This window comes from Coregonus clupeaformis, unplaced genomic scaffold (assembly GCF_020615455.1).
Source record: "Coregonus clupeaformis isolate EN_2021a unplaced genomic scaffold, ASM2061545v1 scaf1005, whole genome shotgun sequence".
NCBI classification, from domain to species: Eukaryota; Metazoa; Chordata; class Actinopteri; order Salmoniformes; family Salmonidae; genus Coregonus; species Coregonus clupeaformis.
Genome location: NW_025534459.1, coordinates 156,003 through 178,636, shown reverse-complemented (window position 1 = coordinate 178,636; position 22,634 = coordinate 156,003). Strand labels below are relative to the sequence as shown.

Sequence of the window (22,634 nt, the reverse complement as noted above, 5' to 3'; positions counted from 1 at the left end):
ACAGACACACACACACACACACACAGACACCTGTAATATTCTTGTTTTCATGTTGTTGCTGATATCCATCAGTGTTGTTCATATTGCTACATTGTGTTGACATGATTGTTGCTTTTAAACGAATGTTAACTTAATGTTTATTGTCTGCATCCTATTGGACTACTGGATGTTAATGTGTAACACGTTTCCCTGTTTATGTGCTTTAGCAATACTGTATGTCAATATGGTCATGCTAGTAAAGCCTCTTTGAATTGAATTTCTTTTCTGATTTGGTTTATTTTACCTAAATGGATACAGGGTAGTGTGTTTTGTTTATAAATCACTCAGAAAGTTTTCTTTCTTAAAACAAAATGTGGAATCAACTGTCCACAGTAGTGGGGCTTCCATAAATAGGAAATGGCACATTGTTGTACCCTTTGTTGTATCCTGGAGTTTTGTTCACATTGAATATGAACCCTGTATTTGTACCCTGTACTTTTAATTTTTTTAATTAATTTTTATTTTCATTTTTATGGCACTATCTCTCTTGCATCTGCACTCTTGTACAAAATACGTGTTATAATAAATGTCATATGATTTTAAAGTAAAATAAAGTTTATAATCTTTGAATATCATGTGTTGCCAGTTTTTTTTATGTGTGCCCCCCTGATTAAACACTGGCCCCTCCTTGGCCCCCTAGTAAAATGTGTCTAGAACCGCCACTGGTTGACGTCGTGACAGTATTATGCGGTAAGTAGACTACGAACGGGTAATCTTAATTTGTGTATATTTTTCTAGTCTGGGCAGCCGATAGTGCAGATCTAGCGCCCATGCACTATCGTCTGTCTAGGCTTGGTATGCATTTTGCGAAGGTGTGTCAGGCAGGGGAACGATCACGCTGAGTAAAGAAAGTGCATGTTGTGGAGGATACTATATAGAGAGGGGAGGCTCTGACAGTGAGGAACTGGTCTGCATCAGTACAGGTCACTCTCAGGGCCAGAAATGGTTTGTGCAGCTAAAACAGAATAATAAAGACAATAATGCCCGTTTGACACAGGGGCAACATGTTAAGAGTAGGAGAATGAAAGAGAGAATATCACCAAATACCCCACTACAGGCAAGCAACACACAGCTGAAACTGTACTCAGGAGAGTTAATTTGGTAAATGGGGCGATATCACACAGACAGTGTCATTAAGGGGGTGAAGCACAAGCTACTCTTTGAAGTTGTGGAGTCAGACCAAAACCCACTACTCTCTGGTTCTACTTGTGAGCGCTTAGGAGTCATGACTGTCACAATTCCAGGGGGAGCTAAACAAAGTGGAGCAGTGCCCCAAAGAGGCATTGAGCGCATATTCTGACGTTTTCAATGATCCAGTGGAGTCTGTGCCAGGAGATGTCCACTTACAGTCTGGTCTCATAGACTAGACGTAACATAGTAAATTTAAATCCGAGACACTCAAATTAGTATATGTTATGTATGGTATTGTTACATAAGACAGATGGTTACTTAGGGTGGTTTGTCGGGGTGGGTGTGTAAGGTGAACGTCTAGCAACTCAAAGGTTGCGTAGTTCGAATCTCATCATGGACAACTTTAGTATTTTAGCTAATTAGCAAGTTTTCAACTACTTACTACTTTTGAGCTACTTTGCAACTCCTTAGCATGTTAGCTAACCTTTCCCTAACTCTAACCATAACCTTAACCCTATAGGTATCCCTTACCCTAACCTTAACCTAACTCCTAAATGTAACCCTAACCTTAACCCTAACCCCTAGCCTAGCTAACCTTAGCTAGCAAGCTAACATTAGCCACTTAGCTAGAATTTGTAACATAGAATTAGTTTTTTGTAAATTGCGTAACATATAGTATGTTTAGCAAATTCCTAACATATTGTACATTTAGCAAATTCCTAACATATAATGCAAATTGAAATTCATAACATATCATGAGAAATGGATGATGGACATCCACAAAATAATACATACCATACGAAATGTAACATATCATATTAATACGAAATGCTCTGAGACCAGGTTGCCACTTTGTAATGGCAGTGGTGGAAAAAGTACACAATTGTCATACTTGAGTAAAAGTAAAGATACCTTAATAGAAATTGACTCAAGTGAAAGTCATCCAGTAAAATCCTACTTGAGTAAAAAGTCTAACAGTATTTGGTTTTAAATATACTTAAGTATCAAAAGTAAATGTAATTGCTAAAATATACTTAAGTATCAAAATTAAAAGTATAAATCAATTCAAATTCCTTATATTAACCAAACCATACAGCACCATGTTCTTATATTTTTAATTTACGGAGAGCCAGGGGCACGCTCCAACACTCAGACATCATTTACAAACGAAGCATGTGTTTAGTGAGTCCGCCAGATCAGAGGCACTAGGGATAACCAGGAATGTTCTCTTGATAACTGTGTGAATTAGACCATTTTCCTGTCCTGCTAAGCATTCAAAATGTAACAAGTACTTTTGGGTGTCAGGGGAAATGTATGGAGTAGAAAGTACCTAATTTTCATTAGGAATGTAGTAAAGTAAAAGTAGTCAAAAATATAAATAGTAAAGTAAAGTACAGATACCCCAAAAACTACTTAAGTAGTACTTTCAAGTTTGATTACTTAAGTACTTTACACCACTGTGTAATGGACTCGAGGTCGCCCCTGTGCAATATGCACCACGGAATGTGCCTGTAGCCTTGAAGGCATGAGTGAAAGCCCAACTACATAAACATGAGCGTTATGGACATGTCACCCCAGTGACTGAGCCGATGCCCTGGCTAAGCAACATGGTCGTGGTTGCCAAGCCATAAAATATCAGATGATGTATGGACCCAAAGCCCCTTTATCAGGCAGTGAAAAGGTCTGACTACCTTATGCCAACATTAGAGGATGTGTTGTAAACTGCCCATGGCACGCGTATTTACACTGGTGGGTGCCAGAGATGCCTATCTCCAGTGTAAACTTGATGAGGACAGCATCTGGATGACTAAATTCTGGACGCCATGGGGAGGATGAGATGGCTGAAACTTCCCTTTGGCGTGTCCATGGCCCCCGAGATCTATCAACGTAAGCAACATGAACTGCTGGGGGACCTTCGAGGCATCGAGCCGATCACAGACGATATTCTTGTGTCTGATGCGGGGACTCTGATGATGAGGCGAGCGTCAACACGACAACAACCTGCGCACACTGATGGAGCGGTGCAGGGAGGTGAGGCTCAGGCTCTGTGTGTAAAAGCTGCAGTTCAAGCTGAAAGCAGTTCCGTTTCATGGACACATACTATCCTCTGAGGGACTGAAAATAGACCCAGAGAAGACCTGGGCTGTACTGGACATGCCGACACCCACTGATGCCAAGGCAGTACAGCGTTTCATTGGCTTTGTGACATACCTGGCAAAGTTCCTGCCAAAGCTGTCTGAGTGTCACGATCGTCTACCAAAGATGAGGACCAAGGCGCAGCGTTGCAGGCAAACATACTCTTTAATTAGAGACACGATCAAAACAACAAACGATACGTGACAGTTCACGGTCTAACATAAACAGACTTGAAACAAGATCCCACAAACACAAATGGGAAACAGACAGTTTAAATATGGCTCCCAATCAGAGACAACCAACGACAGCTGACACTCGTTGCCTCTGATTGGGAGCCACTCAGGCCAACATAAAAATACACATACCAGAAAAACTAATGAAATGCACACCCTGGCTCAACATACAAGTGTCCCCAGAGCCAGGGCGTGACAGTACCCCCCTAAAGGCGCGGACTCTGACCGCGCCCACCAAACACCACAGGGGAGGGACCGGGTGGGCACTCCGCTTAGGCGGCGGATCCGGCTCCGGGCCTGATCCCCGCTCCAACCCCCAAAGTACCCCTGGTCCGGTCTGGCCCTCGCTGGCCGGAGCTGGACTGCACACTGGTGGAGCGGATTGCTCTAGCTCCGGCGTGAAGCATCTGACCGGTGCCGGACTAGCCACCGGTGGAACAGGCACGGGCCGTGCCGGACTGACGACGCACACCACTGGCTTGGTGTGGGGAGCAGGAGCGGGCCGCGCCAGGCTGACGAAACGCACCACTGACTTGGTGCGGGAAGCAGGAGCGGGCCGGACCGGGCTGACGAGCGCACCACTGACTTGGTGAGGGGAGCAGGAACGGGACCGTGCCGGGCTGACGAGCGCACCACTGACTTGGTGCGCGGGAGCAGGAACGGGCCGAGCTGGGCTGACGAAACGCACCACTGACTTGGTGCGGGGAGCAGGAATGGGCCGGACCGGGCTGACGACGCGCACCACTGACTTCGTGCGGGGAGCAGGAACGGGCCGTGCCGGGCTGACGAAGCGCACCACTGACTTGGTGCGAGTGGCAGGGACAGGCCGGACCGTACTGGGAACACACACCACTGGCCCTACGTGGGGGATCAGGAACAGGCCGGACCGACTGGCAACACACGCCAGTACCTCTCGCCGTGCCTCTACATCCTCCTTCCCCCTGGTGACCAGTGACTCCGTAACCTGGCGGCCTCCTGCTGCCCCGTCGTCCACGGCGTTAGCCCCCCTAAAAATTGTATGGGCTTCACTCCTACCCGTGGCCAAGGCCTCCATCCCTCTTGCCAGACTCGCACTCATCTCCTCCCAAGTCCATCCTCTCTCCTCGTCACGCTGCTTGATCCAGTCGAGGTGGGATCTTCTGTCACGCTCGTCTACCAAAGATGAGGACCAAGGCGCAGCGTTGCAGGCAAACATACTCTTTAATTAGAGACACGATCAAAACAACAAACGATACGTGACAGTTCACGGTCTAACATAAACAGACTTGAAACAAGATCCCACAAACACAAATGGGAAACAGACAGTTTAAATATGGCTCCCAATCAGAGACAACCAACGACAGCTGACACTCGTTGCCTCTGATTGGGAGCCACTCAGGCCAACATAGAAATACACATACCAGAAAAACAAATGAAATGCACACCCTGGCTCAACATACAAGTGTCCCCAGAGCCAGGGCGTGACACTGAGATGTGTGAGCCACTTTGCCGGCTCCTGGACAAGGACAGTGTGTGTCACTGGGTGCCTAAACATGACCAAGCTGTACAGGAAATAAAGCTCCTGGTGTCGTTCACACGTGTTCTGAGGTACTACGAAGTCTCGAAACCGGTCTCTGTGCAGAGTGGTGCAAGCAATAATGGATTACATGCTGACTGAACCGGCTCCGCATGTGAGTCTGCATTCACCATCATTACATTTACATTTACATCATTTAGCAGACGCTCTTATCCAGAGCGACTTACAAATAGGTGCATTCACCTTATAGCCAGTGGGATAACCACTTAACAATTTTGTTTTTTTATTTTTTTATATGTATTATTATTATTTTTGTATTTTTGGGGTAAGGGGGTAGAAGGATTACTTTATCCTATCCCAGGTAATCCTTAAAGAGATGGGGTTTCAAATGTCTCCGGAAGGTGGTGAGTGACTCCGCTGTCCTGGCGTCGTGAGGGAGCTTGTTCCACCATTGGGGTGCCAGAGCAGCGAACAGTTTTGACTGGGCTGAGCGGGAACTATGCTTCCGCAGAGGTAGGGGAGCCAGCAGGCCAGAGATGGATGAACGCAATGCCCTCGTTTGGGTGTAGGGACTGATCAGAGCCTGAAGGTACGGAGGTGCCGTTCCCCTCACAGCTCTGTGGGCAAGCACCATGGTCTTGTAGCAGATGCGAGCTTCAACTGGAAGCCAGTGGAGTGTGTGGAGGAGCGGGGTGACGTGAGAGAACTTGGGAAGGTTGAACACCAGACGGGCTGCGGCATTCTGGATGAGTTGTAGGGGTTTAATGGCACAGGCAGGGATCCCAGCCAACAGCGAGTTGCAGTAATCCAGACGGGAGATGACAAGTGCCTGGATTAGGACCTGTGCCGCTTCCTGTCTAAGGCAGGGTCGTACTCTCCGAATGTTGTAGAGCATGAACCTACAGGATCGGGTCACCGCCTTGATGTTAGCGGAGAAACGACAGGGTGTTGTCCAGGGTCACGCCAAGGCTCTTCGCACTCTGGGGAGGAGGACACAACGGAGTTGTCAACCGTGATGGCGAGATCATGGAACAGGCAGTCCTTCCCCGGGAGGAAGAGCAGCTCCGTCTTGCCAAGGTTCAGCTTGAGGTGGTGATCCGTCATCCATACTGATATGTCTGCCAGACATGCAGAGATGCGATTCGCCACCTGGTTATCAGAAGGGGGAAAGGAGAAGATTAGTTGTGTGTCGTCAGCGTAGCAATGATAGGAGAGGCCATGTGAGGATATGACAGAGCCAAGTGACTTGGTGTATAGCGAGAATAGGAGAGGGCCTAGAACTGAGCCCTGGGGGACACCAGTGGTGAGAGCACGTGGTGCGGAGACAGCTTCTCGCCACGCCACTTGGTAGGAGTGACCGGTCAGGTAGGACGCAATCCAAGAGTGAGCCGCGCCGGAGATGCCCAGCTCGGAGAGGGTGGAGAGGAGGATCTGATGGTTCACAGTATCAAAGGCAGCAGACAGGTCTAGAAGGACAAGAGCAGAGGAGAGCGAGTTAGCTTTAGCAGTGCGGAGAGCCTCCGTGACACAGAGAAGAGCAGTCTCAGTTGAATGACCAGTCTTGAAACCTGACTGGTTTGGATCAAGAAGGTCATTCTGAGAGAGATAGCAAGAGAGTTGGCTAAAGACGGCACGCTCAATAGTTTTGGAGAGAAAAGAGAGAAGGGATACTGGTCTGTAGTTGTTGACATCAGAGGGATCGAGTGTTGCTTTTTTTGAGAAGGGGTGCAACTCTCGCTCCCTTGAAGACGGAAGGGACATAGCCAGCGGTCAAGGATGAGTTGATCAGCGAGGTGAGGTAAGGGAGAAGGTCACCGGAGATGGTCTGGAGAAGAGAGGAGGGGATAGGGTCAAGTGGGCAGGTTGTTGGGCGATTTTGTCTACCCCTCCCGACGCGTTCAAGACATGCAGGTTAAAATACCAAAAACCAACTGTAAACCAACTATATTCATTTGGGGATAGGTTGAAACACACATTAAACATGGACATTTAGCTAGCTTACCTTTTGCTAGCTTATTTGTCCTGGAAAATGAATATTGGGTTGTTATTTTACCTGAAATGCATGAGGCCCTTTTTTTTGCTGGATCTTTGTTGAATTTGGACCCTTGTTGAGTCATACAAAATCGGTGAGTCATACATGTGGGTGTATGCTCTGTCAAGTTGCGTCAATTCAAATCTGGTATAGGAACAAAAAGAGGTCAATACACGTCTTCTAAAATAGACTAGTATTTTAATTAATGCAAACACTTGAATGGTAAATATGATGTTCGTATATATACGGGCCCACTGAAAAACCACGCAGGGCAGTCAGAGAACTGAGCTTTTGTTATGTTCTTCTTTAAATACTCTGACAGAGATAGTTCCCGCTCCATGCTGGGCCTGTCAGAGTAGAGGCTGGGTGTGGTTTAAACTTACCCAACCTATCGATGGCGCACAGGCTGGTCCCAGCCCCTTGGCGCTTCACTGTTGCCAGGCATTAGTTGTTATCTTTACAACTTGTCTCGAGTCAGCAACCTCAGACATAGTTTTCTTCTTCATGTTGCAGTACTTTGTCCTTGAGCGGTTTAACAAAGAGGCTGTGTGTGTGAGTCACAAGCCTGTCTCAGCCTACCCCCTAACGGTTCCTCACATTAATCACAGCTTGTTATGTTAAACAATCTATATCAGTACAGCACAAACCTATTATGTTTAATCATTAATGTATTCTTTCTAAGCTAGGCATCACATCTAGTTATAAGAAAATAGAGCCCCACAATCCCCCCTTTTCACACCCGAGGTTATTCTCCTTCTTGTGAAAACTCCTCCTACATCTGTCACACCCGCTGGGTGTGAACCCAAAATAAGAAATTTCAGGGAAATTTAGATTCCCCTCTTTTGACACCCACTAGGGTGTCACTCATTAAAATACAATACAAACAAAAAGAATCACACTTTTATAGGCAATAATGATAATAAAAAGGCCTTCAGTCCTTCCATCTACACCTAACTTGTACTAGGTTGGCTACCAGCCACCCAGGAACTTCAAACCTTCACATAAGGAAAGACAAACATTCACAATAGTTAAAATGGATTTATAAAACATAAAAACACAAACAGGGAGTTTTGATTCCCCTTTAGACACCCACTAGGTGTCACTCCACCACCTCACCAATAGCAAACCAAGGGTCATCCTTTGTCAACCCCAGTTTCTTCCGAAAGCTAGACTCAGTGTCTGCATCCCCTTCTTGAGCCCCTAGGAGGGGCATCATACCAGCCGTATGCACGACATCTGTAACAGACTTTCTCAAACAAGGAATTACACAGGCAGCACAGCACATTAATTTTAGAAACACAACTACTAGGGTCAGAAATACTGTAACCACCATAACAGAGTACTTACCAAACCAATCATTCAACCAGGAGAACAGTCCGTTTCCCTCCATTCCAGCCATGCTCTTCATTTCAGCTGATAGTTTATCTATACCAACTAGGGCTTTAGAGATACTCCCGTCAGGACTGGTGTTGTTAGGGGATAAACGAACAAAATGGCTTACCATTCTATAGACACCACCCCTTTCTGCCTGATCTAGAGCCAACCTCTTTTTACTAAGTCATAAGAGTGAGATGGCGGATAATTGTTCAAAGATCCCTTCTCTTGCATCCCTAGTCCAGCCAATAAATCGTTGTTGGTCGTAATAGATATCATTAATCCAATCCACAATTTCGCTTGTCACCCACCAAAAGAACGTGGTAGTAAACCCTTCCCCTAATTGTTTCATAGCTCAGTATCCATCCGATACCCCCCTTGGTATCCCAATCGCATCCATCTAAATAGGGCTATTCTCCTTCTTGTGAAAACTCCTCCTACATCTGTTTAATCCTTGGTTCCTGGTGACTAATTCTAACTAGCTGAACCAGTAGAACCAGGGCGCACGTATCTAGCCACCCTTTTGGAATTCTCTGCCTTACACTGCCTTTACTGGCACACGCCCACCACACATCGGTTACAGGGGCTGTAAGGTTTAGAATTCTCTCCTGTGCTTCCGAACTTAAATCTCCAATTGATAATTGGTGATGTCTTTGTTTCTCTTTACCCCCCATCTGGATGTTCAGTCCCGCCCGGTCTCATATCCCCATCCCCAAGTGTATTTAAACACTTGAGTCTAGGAACAATCCGCTGTGGGGGCCGAACACGAATATAATGGGATTTTATAATCCCCAAGCTGCTTATTGACATGACCCCACCCGTTGGCTACGTCCCTAACCCTTATTTTGAATCTGACAGTCTGCCCTTCTCTGACTCCCATTTTGTAGGCCACTCGTCCCTTGACGGTCAGTATGTTGGGTCGCTTCTCTTCTCTTTTACTTCAACAATGGTAAGGGCATAGCACAATTGGTGGTGGATCTTGACATATCAAGACCATTACCGAGACTATGATGCAACTCAAGTTATCCATATTCCCCAAAACCGCCAACCCTCACCTGTCCTCAGTCTTTCTTCTTGGTACTACCCCATACTCACACCCTGAGAACACACTACAGTGATGATAGGTCGGGGTAGGAGATCTTCGTTAACAGAGGTGATCCCCAGACCCTATTGGTACAGTTCTTCTCTCTAACTCTGCGTGTGTTCAGTGGTGCTTGCATGTGTTCTTACCTTTTTGCAGTGGGTAACGTGGACCCAGGTTGCTCTTTCTGCTATTCTAATGGCAAAGGCAGTAACCAATATAACCTGATAGGGCCCCTTCCCAACAGGCCTGCTTCCAGTTTTTTCTTCTTTAGGGACTGGATGCTCACCAGTCACCTGGTTAGATAGAGTGGGTCACCTTCTCCTTTAGTTCACCTGTGGGGCACAAAACCGCTGACATACGGGTGTGGTTAATAAACTATCTTCACACATGTTCAGCTCTCAATTTCTATTTCTGACTGCATTCTTTTTTCTATTTTTTTTGTATTTTGTGTCCTCCTTCGTATATATTTATTATTTAATCCTACCATCTCCTACCATCCCCCCTTTGACACATGTTTTGCCCATGTGTCAATATTACCACCTACCTAAACAATCACTTAGGTAATATTGGTAATTTATCATCCAATTGCCATCAGTAATCTAAAGATGGTAGTACACACAAAACATGATACAGATATCCCCAGTCCTAACCCATCAATAATTGTTTGTATCAATCTAATTCCTCATAACTAATCCATAAAACCACTCAAAATTCCTCGAGTATACAATGATTATTTAATTGATTACCCTAAATCTGCTACATGTGATCTCATCTCAAATGATCCCCTTCTATTGTTCCTGTCCCCTGTAAATGTCATATTTCATTTTTTAGCCAATACAATCACGGTTACATCAAATGTTCCCTCCTTTGGCCATTTAGTTACTATCTTTCTGGTCCTTTTTCTCATTTGTTAGAGATATTACCAATATCTTCACTATTTTCTGGGAACCTTCTCTTCATGATTGCTACTGGTGATCCTGCCATCTCTACTTCTGGTGTGGTCTAATGTCTATATTAGGGTGTAAGGTAAATTATTCCTGTTGTCTTTTTCAGCTAAACGTTTTATATCCCTCTGTTAATGGTATTTTCTCCCTAATATATCTTCATACTCTGCTTCTTTCCCTAAATTAGATTGAATCCCTTGCCTTTCCTCTACTATCCTTCTATCATTACTGGATCAATGATAATAACTGTAATAACTATTAATAATAATTGTAATAACTATTTCACATTAAATTGTGCCTTTTTCTGATAATGTTAAAATTGTAGCCTATTGCATTACTTTAGTTTAAAATATAAGTTTGTTTATTTAACAAATCTAGAACCCACTATAGGTTGGTGCTATTCCCTCAGCATAATAGCTAAAGCTACTTGCATCCCCTGGTCCCCGTAATGAAAATAAATTATCGTTTTTAGAATTCACCAACTATTTGCATACACCACTGGTGTTAAGCAACCTATCAAATAAAGTAATAACAATTCGAATTTATCAAAGCACTGCCTTCCAGTCAAGTATTTAGACCTCTACTTGAAATCTTACAGCTCAATCTAACTCGCTGGACTGTCTCTATTTTTTTTTTCTCCCGCTAACCAGAGCCATAAATTATTCTCCATTGTCCTCAACTCAATTTTCACAGCTCTATCGCCATTTCAGTTCGCTATTCAATTTCTTTAACTGTTCTCTCTGATTAGGCCCTAATTAATAAAACAAATACTTGCTATCGTTGATAAGCATACATTTAATGATATTCCTATCATTTGAACTATCTCTCACCCCTCCCCTTGCTCCTTCCTACACAACGGGGGAGGCGCGGGGACCTTGTAACATATTTTCATAGCCCTTTCTAGAATACTTCTACTTAAGCTATCTAATTCAACCTTTCACATTTCTCAATCCACGTAATAATCTAGGTCTATAGCCCCAATGCGAAAGCTTTACCCACTGTCCCTACCTGGGTTCAAACCAGGGACCCTCTACATACATTGCCAGTCACCCCACACATTCCGCGATCCTTTCAAAGTAAATATTTCCAGTTCATAGAGCAAGTGACGTCACCAAATGAAAACCGCACTAGCTCTCACCTCATTCAGCAACACAAAACTCTCTCCCTTCACCCATTCCCTATTGAATAAGTGAGTCTTTCTATTTAACCCCAACCATGCTACAAATCTTCCATTCAACATCAACAAACCAAATACTCAGTAGTATCCGGTCACCACCCATACCAGCCGCCGAATTCACTCATACACACAGACCCCACCCCATGCCACCGAAATGCCCAACAAAACATAATAGTTCAATGGAACCCCTATTGGCTCTCCACTATTTATACATTACTTCCATAACCACACCAGTCATGGTCCGATCACCCATCAAACCCCATCACATGATCAAACAACGGCACAACCTTAAACTCATATGGGGCGGCAGGTAGCCCAGTAACCAAGAGCACCATGCCAGCAACCGAGAGGTCGCCGGTTCCAATCCCCGAGCCGACCAGGCGAAAAATCTGCCGATGTGCCCCCGAGCAAGGCACCCAACCCCAATTGCTCCTGCAAGTCGCTCTGGACAAGAGCGTCTGCTAAATGACCAAAAATGCTAATGTAAATATTCTCTACTTTCTCACCCATGATGTACGTCTACGTTCGGGTGAGCAAGTTCATACGTTATACATCTAAGGTTGCTGGGGCCTCTTTCATTCCCCGCCAATAGATTAGGTAAGGCTATCAGTGGGTACTGGCCCCCTCCTACGCTCTCTCTCTCTCTCTCTCTCTCTCTCACTGCTTCTTTAAATGTACCCCTACGCGGTTCTCCCTCCTGTTTCCACTCCGAACAGGTTTTGTCCGTTTTTCGTTTTAACGTAATATTAGTCCGTTATTTAAAGTACGTTAGTCTATTTATTTAAATCAAATTATTCCCACCTAGTTAGTTAAAGTCGGTGCATATTTATATTTCAACGATAAACCAAATTATTTCAGTCTAATTATTTAACCAGTATTTTGCAGGGTCAAACATCAAACGTTAAATTAAATAATAAACCAAATTGCTTCAACTTAATTATTTAAAACTAGTATTATGCTATGTCAAACATCAAACGTTAAATCAAATAATAAACCAAATTGCTTCAACATAATTATTTAAAACCAGTATTATGCTATGGCAAACATCAAACGTTACAGTTCAGTTATATCAGTTCAAACGTTTCAGTTTAGTCATACTAGTTATTCATTATTCTACCTTTATGTTCCCAATTGTTATTAACGGGTTATACGGTTTAAGCAGCTACAGACTTCTTTAACTCCTAATTAGTTTTCTATCAAGGTATACAGGTTTATTAATTTTAATAACCCACATTCACTCTTTTATTACACTGGGATCATTCGCACTCTCATTCATACAACACCCTATACTTTAAAGTGTCCCTCTGATCCTAGCCGTACCCTAGCCCTCTGGTACGTGTCAGTAGTGCAACACTATCTAAAATTGTAAGTGTCCCTCTGATCCTAGCCGTATCTAGCCCTCTGGTACGTGTCAGTAGTGCAACACTTTTAAGCCAATAATTCCCTATACCCCCAGTTCCCACCCCCTGGTGGTCCTAGCCTGGGGACTTCAGTATTTTCCCCGATCCTAGCCGTACCTAGCCCTCTGGTACGTGTCAGTGGAACAATACTCTTTAATACCATGGTTTAACACTCACATTTACCACAGGTTTGCATGTCACAATATGGTGCTTATCTACTCATAATAATTCGTATAATAATTCATAATTTAGTTCACTTACATCAAACAGGTGTTTCACAAAATTAATTTGGATAAAGCCAATGTGCAGAACTTTAGTTATATAACAATAGGTGTCTGCTTACCTGTTTTTAGTTGTCCGGACTCTTTGTGAAACACACCGTCCAACGACAGCGATGTCCAATCGGCCGGACAATACCCAGCGAAGTCCCTCTACCAGATCACGTCGGCGGTCACCAATTGTCAAGTTGCTTCAATTCAAATCTGGTATAGGTACAAAAAAGAGGTCAATACACGTCTTCTAAAATAGACTAGTATTTTAATTAATGCAAACACTTGAATGGTAAATATGATGTTCGTATATACGGGCCCACTGAAAAACCATGCAGGGCAGTCAGAGAACTGAGCTTTTGTTATAAGTTCTTCTTTAAATACTCTGACAGAGATAGTTCCCTTTCCCTGCTGGGCCTGTCAGAGTAGAGGCTGGGTGTGGTTTAAACTAACCCAACCTATCGATGGCGCACAGGCTGGTCCCAGTCCCTTGGCGCTTCACTGTTGCCAGGCATTAGTTGTTATCTTTACAACTTGTCTCGAGTCAGCAACCTCAGACATAGTTTTCTTCTTCATGTTGCAGTACTTTGTCCTTGAGCGGTTTAACAAAGAGGCTGTGTGTGTGAGTCACAAGCCTATCTCAGCCTACCCCCTAACGGTTCCTCACATTAATCACAGCTTGTTATGTTAAACAATCTATATCAGTACAGCACAAACCTATTATGTTTAATCATTAATGTATTCTTTCTAAGCTAGGCATCACATCTAGTTATAAGAAAATAGAGCCCCACAGCTCCTAAAAACAAATGAGGAGATGGGAGAGGTGGGACTTGCAGCGCGTCAAGTGTCTAAAATAGAACCTGGAAACGCAGATGCACATTTGTATTTTTTTTTATTTATTTCACCTTTATTTAACCAGGTAAGCCAGTTGAGAACAAGTTCTCATTTACAACTGCGACCTGGCCAAGATAAAGTAAAGCAGTGCGATAAAAACAACAAGACAGAGTTACATATGGGGTAAAAAAAACATAAAGTCAAAAAATACAACAGAAAATATACATTGTGTGCCAATGTAGCAAGTTATGGAGGTAAGGCAATAAATAGGCTATAGTGCAAAATAATTACAATTAGTATTAACACTGGAATGCTAGATGTGCAAGAGATTATGTGCAAATAGAGATACTGGGGTGCAAAAGAGCAAAATAAATAACAATATAGGGATGAGTTAGTTGGGTGGGCTAATTTCAGATGGGCTGTGTACAGGTGCAGTGATCGGTAAGGTGCTCTGACAACTGATGCTTAAAGTTAGTGAGGGAGATAAGAGTCTCCAGCTTCAGAGATTTTTGCAATTCGTTCCAGTCATTGGCAGCAGAGAACTGGAAGGAATGGCGGCCAAAGGAGGTGTTGGCTTTGGGAATGACCAGTGAGATATACCTGCTGGAGCGCAGACTACGGGTGGGTGCTGCTATGGTGACCAATGAGCTAAGATAAGGCGGGGATTTGCCTAGCAGTGATTTATAGATGGCCTGGAGCCAGTGGGTTTGACGACGAACATGTAGTGAGGACCAACCAACAAGAGCGTACAGGTCACTGTGGTGGGTAGTGTATGGGGCTTTGGAGACAAAACGGATGGCACTGTGATAGACTACATCCAATTTGCTGAGTAGAGTGTTGGAGGCTATTTTGTAAATGACATCGCCGAAGTCAAGGATCGGTAGGATAGTCAGTTTTACGAGGGCATGTTTGGCAGCATGAGTGAAGGAGGCTTTGTTGCGAAATAGGTAGCGATTCTAGATTTAACTTTGGATTGGAGATTCTTAATGTGAGTCTGGAAGGAGAGTTTACAGTCTAACCAGACACCTAGGTATTTGTAGTTGTCCACATACTCTAGGTCAGACCCGTCGAGAGTGGTGATTCTAGTCGAGTGGGCGGGTGCCAGCAGCGTTCGATTGAAGAGCATGCATTTAGTTTTATTAGTGTTTAAGAGCAGTTGGAGGCTACTGAAGGAGTGTTGTATGTCATTGAAGCTCGTTTGGAGGTTTGTTAACACAGTGTCCAATGAAGGGCCAGATGTATACAAAATGGTGTCGTCTGCGTAGAGGTGGATCTGAGAGTCACCAGCAGCAAGAGCGACATCATTGATATACACGGAGAAAAGAGTCGGCCCAAGAATTGAACCCTGTGGCACCACCATGAGCACTTTGGATGAAATGACTGACTGACATGTATATGTACATTTATTTTGCACTGCTCGGTGGTGTGGTCAGCATGTTAGGGCAGTGGTTCTCAATCCTGGTCCAGGGGTGCATATTTTTGTTTTTGCCTTAGCACTACACACCTGATTCAAATCATCAACTCATCATCAGGCTTTGATTATTTGAATCAGGTGTGTAGTGCTAAGGCAAAGCCAAAAATGTGCACCCCTTTGGTCTCCAGGACCAGGATTGAGAACCACTGTGTTAGGGTGCTGCTTAATGCAACAGGGACAGCCGTGGTGTTTGCCTCGCGAGCATCAACGCCAACGGAGCAAAACTCAACTCTAATAGAAAAGGAATGTTTTAGTATTGTATTTGCTTGCCAGAGATTTCATCATTATCTATATGGCAGAGAGTTAATAACAGCTGAGACAGACCATAAGCCGTTGATCTTCAAGAAGCTGTTCCTCTGTGCAGTTGACATTAGCCTTCTACATCTAGCTACTGTACATATTGAACTTCCATCCTCTCAGGCCAGGGGCACAACATTGTATGAATTATTGGTTGATCAGAATCGCCGTTATAATCATTGGCCAGTACGGAGAATTAAGTAAACCAAGTCCCTATCTCTATCTCCATCCATGGCTAATTTAGCAAAGGGACCATTTTAGCTAGCTAGCTAGCTAGCTAGCCACCGAAGAACAACAACACAACAAGATACAACAATTCAAGTTGTTTCTGTTAATGATGTATGCTCTCAAAGTGATTTGATAGGAGAGACGCCAAATCCAAGCTGGCTTCCCTTGACACTTTTTTTTTTCTCGCCAGGACCATTCACAGTTGAGCCCGCTCAGTTTAGCTCAACACTGATTGTTAAGGGAGTCCCAAATGCTCGCTGGCTTCTCTTGCATTCAATGCTACAGGCAGCAACAATGTCATACTCATTTGGACCAGACAGTATCAGACAGATGGCCTACACGAAGAGAGACAGAGGGGTGCTGTTTCGCTCGCCGGATGCTTTTTCCTGTGAGATACATTCAGCCTCTTGACAATTGAAGGTAAATTACGAAAAGATAAATTATTTTATACATATATTCATATTTTGTAAAGAAAATTGGGAAAGCCTGGCTTCCCTTGGCGTCCACAAATGCACGGCACTGTGAATTAACAGGTTATAAAGAAACAACGCAATTATCACAAAACATAGGTTGTATGATGGCTTTTTTCTTGCCTACCCAGTGATTTTACCCACGCACCGCTACTGGTGACACCCATAACCTAAGAGGGCTTCAGCAGGTTGGGTGCCACCAGTAATGACTTGAGTCTGCGCAACATCAGACTCTGTGCAGGGCTACTGTCCATCCCCTCTGTGGGCGTGTTTCACCACTGCAGTATAGCTGACCATATGTCCATACCGTCTAGCTTGGCCCTCTTGCATGAGCCTTTCACTCTCTTGACAGCTGACTCTGCCATCCCATTGGCTCGTGGATGGTGAGGGGAGGAGGTGACGAGTGAATCCACACTCTGCAATTATTATAAATCTGTCTTAATCATAGCACCCCCATTCTCCATGATTACACAGTCTGTTTGTCCATGACTGGCAAACTGGACTTTGCATCGTTTGCAGCTGCATTAACATACCTTGGAAACGCTTAGGGAGCTAACATTGCCCATTAATGGAAGTTAGGCTAGCGAGCAAGCATTGTAGCCAGGTAGCCTAGGACAACAAAAAATTAAAGCGTGTGCTGTCTGACAGGGTGATAGACCATTTTGTCAACATGAAAGAGAGGATAGCATTGGTGTTTCTCTACAAGTAGGGTGAGTCAACATGTTTTTCTACTTGCACGATGCACGCACACACACGCGCACTCAGAAATGAACCCAGAACCATGGACAGCCACATCATATTTAGCTTATGTTGATTGGACTAAATTGTTTTCGGTATCTTTTAGTTGTCACTGTATTAGACGAAGCAGAGGTGATTTGATGATGTTAAAATGTTTTAGTTGAAATGGTGCTGGAATAGTGGAGGCAGCTCCTGTTTTCTTTGCGACTTGCGGTACCTCTCTATGGTTCTAAATCAATAGTTGTTTAGTGGTCCGAAAATGTCGGAAACATTAACTTGCTTAACCATGCTGTAGGTCTGTTATATGCAATGGACTTCACCAGACAGAGGTTGCTGTCCGGTTTTGTGTTAAAACAAAGGTGTGGTTGAAATGTATTCTGCCACTGTGTCTTCTAATTGTCTCGGCCTTTAGGACTATATATCACGGTCGCAAGGCATATGAATTAACAGCAAACAATGCAAATATTATAACACATACAGTGTAGGTTGTAATATAGCTTTGGCTTCCCCAGTGATTTTACGCACGCACCGCTACTGTTAATTCATATGCCTTGCGACCATGATACCTGCTGTGTATCTGCGTAATGGCTGTCTGTCATGACCAACCAAAAGCGATAAGCTATGGACTTTGAGGGGAAGCCCATTTTATACTGTTGGGGTATCAAGCTTGATTGCAGCTTGAATAGAGGATGCTTTATGTACACACCGGTACACAGGGGACACGAGTGTATTACCGGGAATGCACATCAAGCCTAGACGATAGTGCACATCTATTGCCCCTGCACTATCGGCTGTCTAGGATAATATATCTTGCCTCAGCCACAATCGATGTAATTATGTATTTCAGTAACAGGCAATCCTGTGTGTGTCTCTGCAGCGTCAGTGAAATACAGCCATTAAAGAGTGTAATGATGCTGCAAATGTTCAATCTGCCTCTCTTTCCTAGATTTGTATTCCTCACGAGAATTTGCAGTATTTGACGTCCCACTCATCCAACACTCTAAACAGTGACTGTTTCTCCGTGGGTCTTACCTAGGCAGCGTAATAAAGGTCCATAAACAGCAGCAGGTGAGTTTATATTTGTAATTTTTGCATCCACTCATGGCCTAATGACTCTTCCCTTGCCCCAATCAGTGAATTCGTAATTTGATGGCCCAGGCTTATTGAATTGTGCAGAACGTTGATAAATGTACCTTTTACAGCAAGGAACAGTAAGGAAAATGTATTCTCTGGGCACAATGTATTTTCTATCTGAAAGTGTTGTGACGTTGTATCAGAATAGGCCTACCGTCCTGAACCTGTTATCGTTTCAAGATCAGAGCAGAGGACATCAAATCCTGTTTCCCTACAGCAGCATCAGTGTGACAATACAAGTATGAGTCAGGTAACTACAATGCAATCATACAGTTAGCAGCTGTGTAAGCCTGTGAACAATAATAAATAGCCTATCATACTCTTCCTCCTAGGCAAGGACAATGAGTTTGGAAGAGCAAATCAGGAGCTTCTCACCAGATGCAGCATCTGCCCTTGCAAGTAAGTTATCATATCTCACTGAGCTTTATGCATTGTATCGTCAGTCGTCGTCAACTGTGTTCCTAATTACATCATATTTGTTTTCAGGAGCTGGAATTAAAGAGGACATTGATATTCAAGAGTTAACAAGAGATGATCTGAACGAACTTCTGCCAGGCCTCAAGCATTTCAAACTTAGAAAGAGGATCAGTGAACTTCTAACCAAATCTAAACAGGTTGGTATAGCCCCAAAAGCTTCTATGGCTACTGTACCACTTTGTGGGATCATTCAGTGTAGTTAATAGAATGAAGGTTTTTGATTCAATGTGCAATTCCATTGTATGTACTAATCCCCCCATGTTTTCTCAACCTTTTTTGTTTCTTAGGACACAGCTAAACCTATCGATTTAATTCTTAACGAGGTTAGGGACTTCATTTCAGCTGGTGTCATGAAGAGTAAGTCCCTTTTCAAGGACTTTCAGCATAGCTGTCACCCAATACATTTGTGGTGTCTCTTTGGTTGTAATTGTAATGTTATGCACTGGTCACTTTCTGCTTACAGATGCACTTGTTCCTGGGGGAGTGTTACATGGCTACGTCCCTATTCTTAGAGATTTGGAGAAGCAGCTTGACAAAGCCCTGCACTTTATTCAGGCACATGTTGTACTACTTGAGAGCTACAATAAAGAAGAGCCCATGGAGGCTGAGGGCAATGCTGTGTCCCCATCAGTTGACTCTGCTACAGCAGGAAACCAGCTCATCCTTCATGAATCACAATACATAGATAATGGTATAAAAATTGTAAACACGTAGATTTCATGAATAGTATAATTTTGTTGAGAAGTTAAACATTCAAGACATTCACTATTGGGACGTTAATGGCGCTCGAACACAGTCTTGTCTTAGTTTGGAATTACTCAGTTAACAGCCCCAATCTTCAATATTTTTCAGTACATAAAAAATCTGTTAAAGGCGCTTCAGAACGACCAGGTAACTCAAAATCTTAAACACAGCACGTTATCAAAACGTAAGAATTCTATAGATGTTTTTAAACCCTTTTACAGCTGGCAAAGCCAACCACAATGACTTGCACAGACTCACAAGAATGTGCTGCAAAAACATTGGATTTTCATTCATAATACTTTGTTGTCCTCAGCCTTAGGCGCTGTAGAGACCCACCCCAAACGACCAAGAACAGATGTGGATGACAAAGGTCGAGGCCCAAGAAGAAAAGGAAGGAAAAGAACCTGGAAGTTGGTGGAAGTTCTCCAATCCTTTAATTGCATCTGTATTAGGAAGAAATGAAACAAAACATTTGCCGGGTGAGATTCTTGGGATATGCTTTGTACTAATCGAAAATCATTTGTTCATGCATTTCCTGTCAGTCCACCGTTCATATCAATCTAATTAGCATAAATCTCCCTCCCCTCTCCGCTGTGATAGCTGATGTGAATGAGCTTTCTAGCCTGAAATGACTGCAATGGAAAATGACTGCAATGGAAATCCACCACTTTTCTTTTGTATGCAACATCTTGGGGATATACTGTATGTAGTGTTGTAATTTAATTATGTTTCGTTTCAAGTAGTTCAAGTCCATTCGCAAGTGTGTGGAAAAACCCTAAACACTCATCTTGCACTCATGAAACAAGTGGATAATCTGGGACTTAAGCGAGAGGAGACCAGTGCAGAGGACTGCCAAGTCATGATGGTCTTCTGTCCTGTTACATCTCGTGTGGGAACTGACATTGAGGCTGCCATGAGCCAAGTTCCAGGTAGGAAAGCCTTTTGAGATTACACCAAGAAAGTTAAAGTATTCCAGACCGAATACAATTGTCAATACTACTTCTATCATGGGATTTAATTTTACTCAACAGGATGTATTGGTCCATGTTGTAGAATGACCTTTTGTCTCTAATGATTTTTTGGTGGAAGTACTTTTCTAAAGATTGCATCGTTTTGTCTCTCAACAGGTAACAGAGATGCCATTCTAGTGGTGATGCACCATACTTATGATAAAAACTTTGTCACAAGCCGGAGATCTGCATCTCACTACAATAACATAGTGGAGGAAGTGAATGTTCTCTTCCTTGACTCTGTGGGACTTCTGCATTGTAAAACAAATGATGAAGCAGTGACTCTCATACATAAGGCCTTACAGAAATACAACAGCAGTACTTACAGACATTAAGTGCCCCATTGTGGCAACACAAAGAGTCTGAAGTCTGAAAAAGATTACAACGCTGCCAACATTACTTAAAAACAAAAATTATACGACTTCCAACCAGGGCGTTGGTGACTCATTCTAGTTTAGAATAAAGCATATCACAATCTATGTAGTGAACCAAATGAAAGATTATCTTGCTACTCAATAAGGACAAAATTAGACTTCTCCCTGTAGAACCTCTGGTGTGAGTGAATCTTTGAAGATGGGATGCCTCATATGTATTTGTGAATTTCAGCTTGATCTACTTTTAGTATTAGAAGCACTTATTGTTTGAGGTGTTACCTACTTTGTGACATTATGCCTCAATCAGATTGAAAAGTTGTACCTACAGTATAGTTGGACCTACAGTATAGTTGGACCTACAGCATAGTTCAGGGTGTCAAACGTCCTGTATGTTTGGTGTGTTCAGAGCATGTTGCAGTGCTGAAAGAATATAACCTTCGTCGCCACTATGTGAGTCTTCATGCCGACAAATATGACAACTTTCAAGGACAGCGGAGATGAGAGAAGGTGAATGAACTGTTGGCGGGTCTGAAGAAACAGCAGTCTGTGTTTACTCACAGCCGAGACATCAGTGACGCCGCAGTGAAAGCTAGCTACCTCATTGCTAATGAAATCGCAGTGGCTTCAAAACCATTTAGTGAGGGTGAATTTGTAAAAACATGCATGATGAAGGCAGCGGAGATTGTGTGCCCTGAAAAGCGGCAGGCTTTTGCAAATATCAGCCTGACAAGAAACACAGTTGCAGACAGGATTTCCGATCTTTCAGTGGATTTGGACAGCCAGTTGAAGCAAAAAGTAAAGTCATTTATTGCGTTTTCGGTTGCAATTGATAAACGCACGGACATTACAGATGTTGCACAACTGGCCATTTTCATCCGCGGAGTTGATGACACATTGACCGTCACCGAGGAGTTCGTGGAGTTGGTGCCGATGACAGATACAACGACAGCAGCTGATATTTTTACCGCACTCGTCGGCGAGCTGGACAGGGTCGGAGTGGACTGGTCCCGCGCTGTCAGCCTGGCTACAGATGGTGCGCCCTCAATGATCGGGAAAAAAGCAGGCGTTGTGACAAAGTACAGAGAGAAAGTGCAATCTGCAAATGGAGGACGTGATTTTTTGACTTTTCACTGTATTTTGCAACAGGAGGGTTTGTGTTGCAAGTCATTAAAGATGGATAACGTCATGAAGGTGGTCATCCAAACTGTTAATTTCATCCGATCCAGAAGCCTGAATCACCGTCAGTTTGACAGCCTTCTCAGAGAGAAAGACCACATCTATGGCCTGCCATACCACACTGAGGTAAGATGGTTAAGCCGAGGTTCTGAGGCGTTTCTTTGATTTACGAGAAGAAATTGAACAGTTCATGGAAGAAAAGGGCAAACCAGTGTTAGAATTTCATTCCGCAGAATGGATGCAGGACCTTGCATTTATGGTGGATGTTACAGAGCACCTGAATAACTTCAACAAACAGCTGCAAGGGCGCAACAAAGTTGTCACGCAGTATTATGACAGCATG

At 43.6% G+C, this 22,634-nt stretch overlaps 1 protein-coding gene across 8 annotated transcripts; it reads left to right on the top strand.

Annotated features, from left to right (window-relative positions):
* The first annotated feature begins 703 nt into the window (after window positions 1–703).
* On the top strand, window positions 704–21,113 carry LOC121548900. 8 transcript variants are annotated; one of them, XR_006659253.1, is made up of 11 exons: window positions 17,109–17,348; window positions 18,323–18,444; window positions 18,654–18,760; window positions 18,843–18,909; window positions 18,997–19,124; window positions 19,275–19,344; window positions 19,451–19,678; window positions 19,840–19,878; window positions 20,045–20,210; window positions 20,332–20,660; window positions 20,859–21,113. XR_006659253.1 is itself a non-coding variant. In XM_045217311.1 (10 exons), the coding sequence occupies exons 3-9, from the start codon at window positions 18,752–18,754 to the stop codon at window positions 20,191–20,193; spliced, it is 690 nt and encodes a 229-aa protein (XP_045073246.1). In that variant the 5' UTR covers window positions 704–729; window positions 18,323–18,444; window positions 18,654–18,751; the 3' UTR covers window positions 20,194–20,210; window positions 20,332–21,113. The 8 variants fall into 8 exon arrangements, 7 of the variants coding, with proteins under 7 accessions (XP_045073246.1, XP_045073250.1, XP_045073249.1 ...); XM_045217311.1 differs by lacking the exon at window positions 17,109–17,348 and adding an exon at window positions 704–729 and having other exon boundaries at window positions 20,332–21,113; XM_045217315.1 differs by having other exon boundaries at window positions 18,691–18,760; window positions 20,332–21,113.
* Window positions 21,114–22,634: the final 1,521 nt, after the last annotated feature.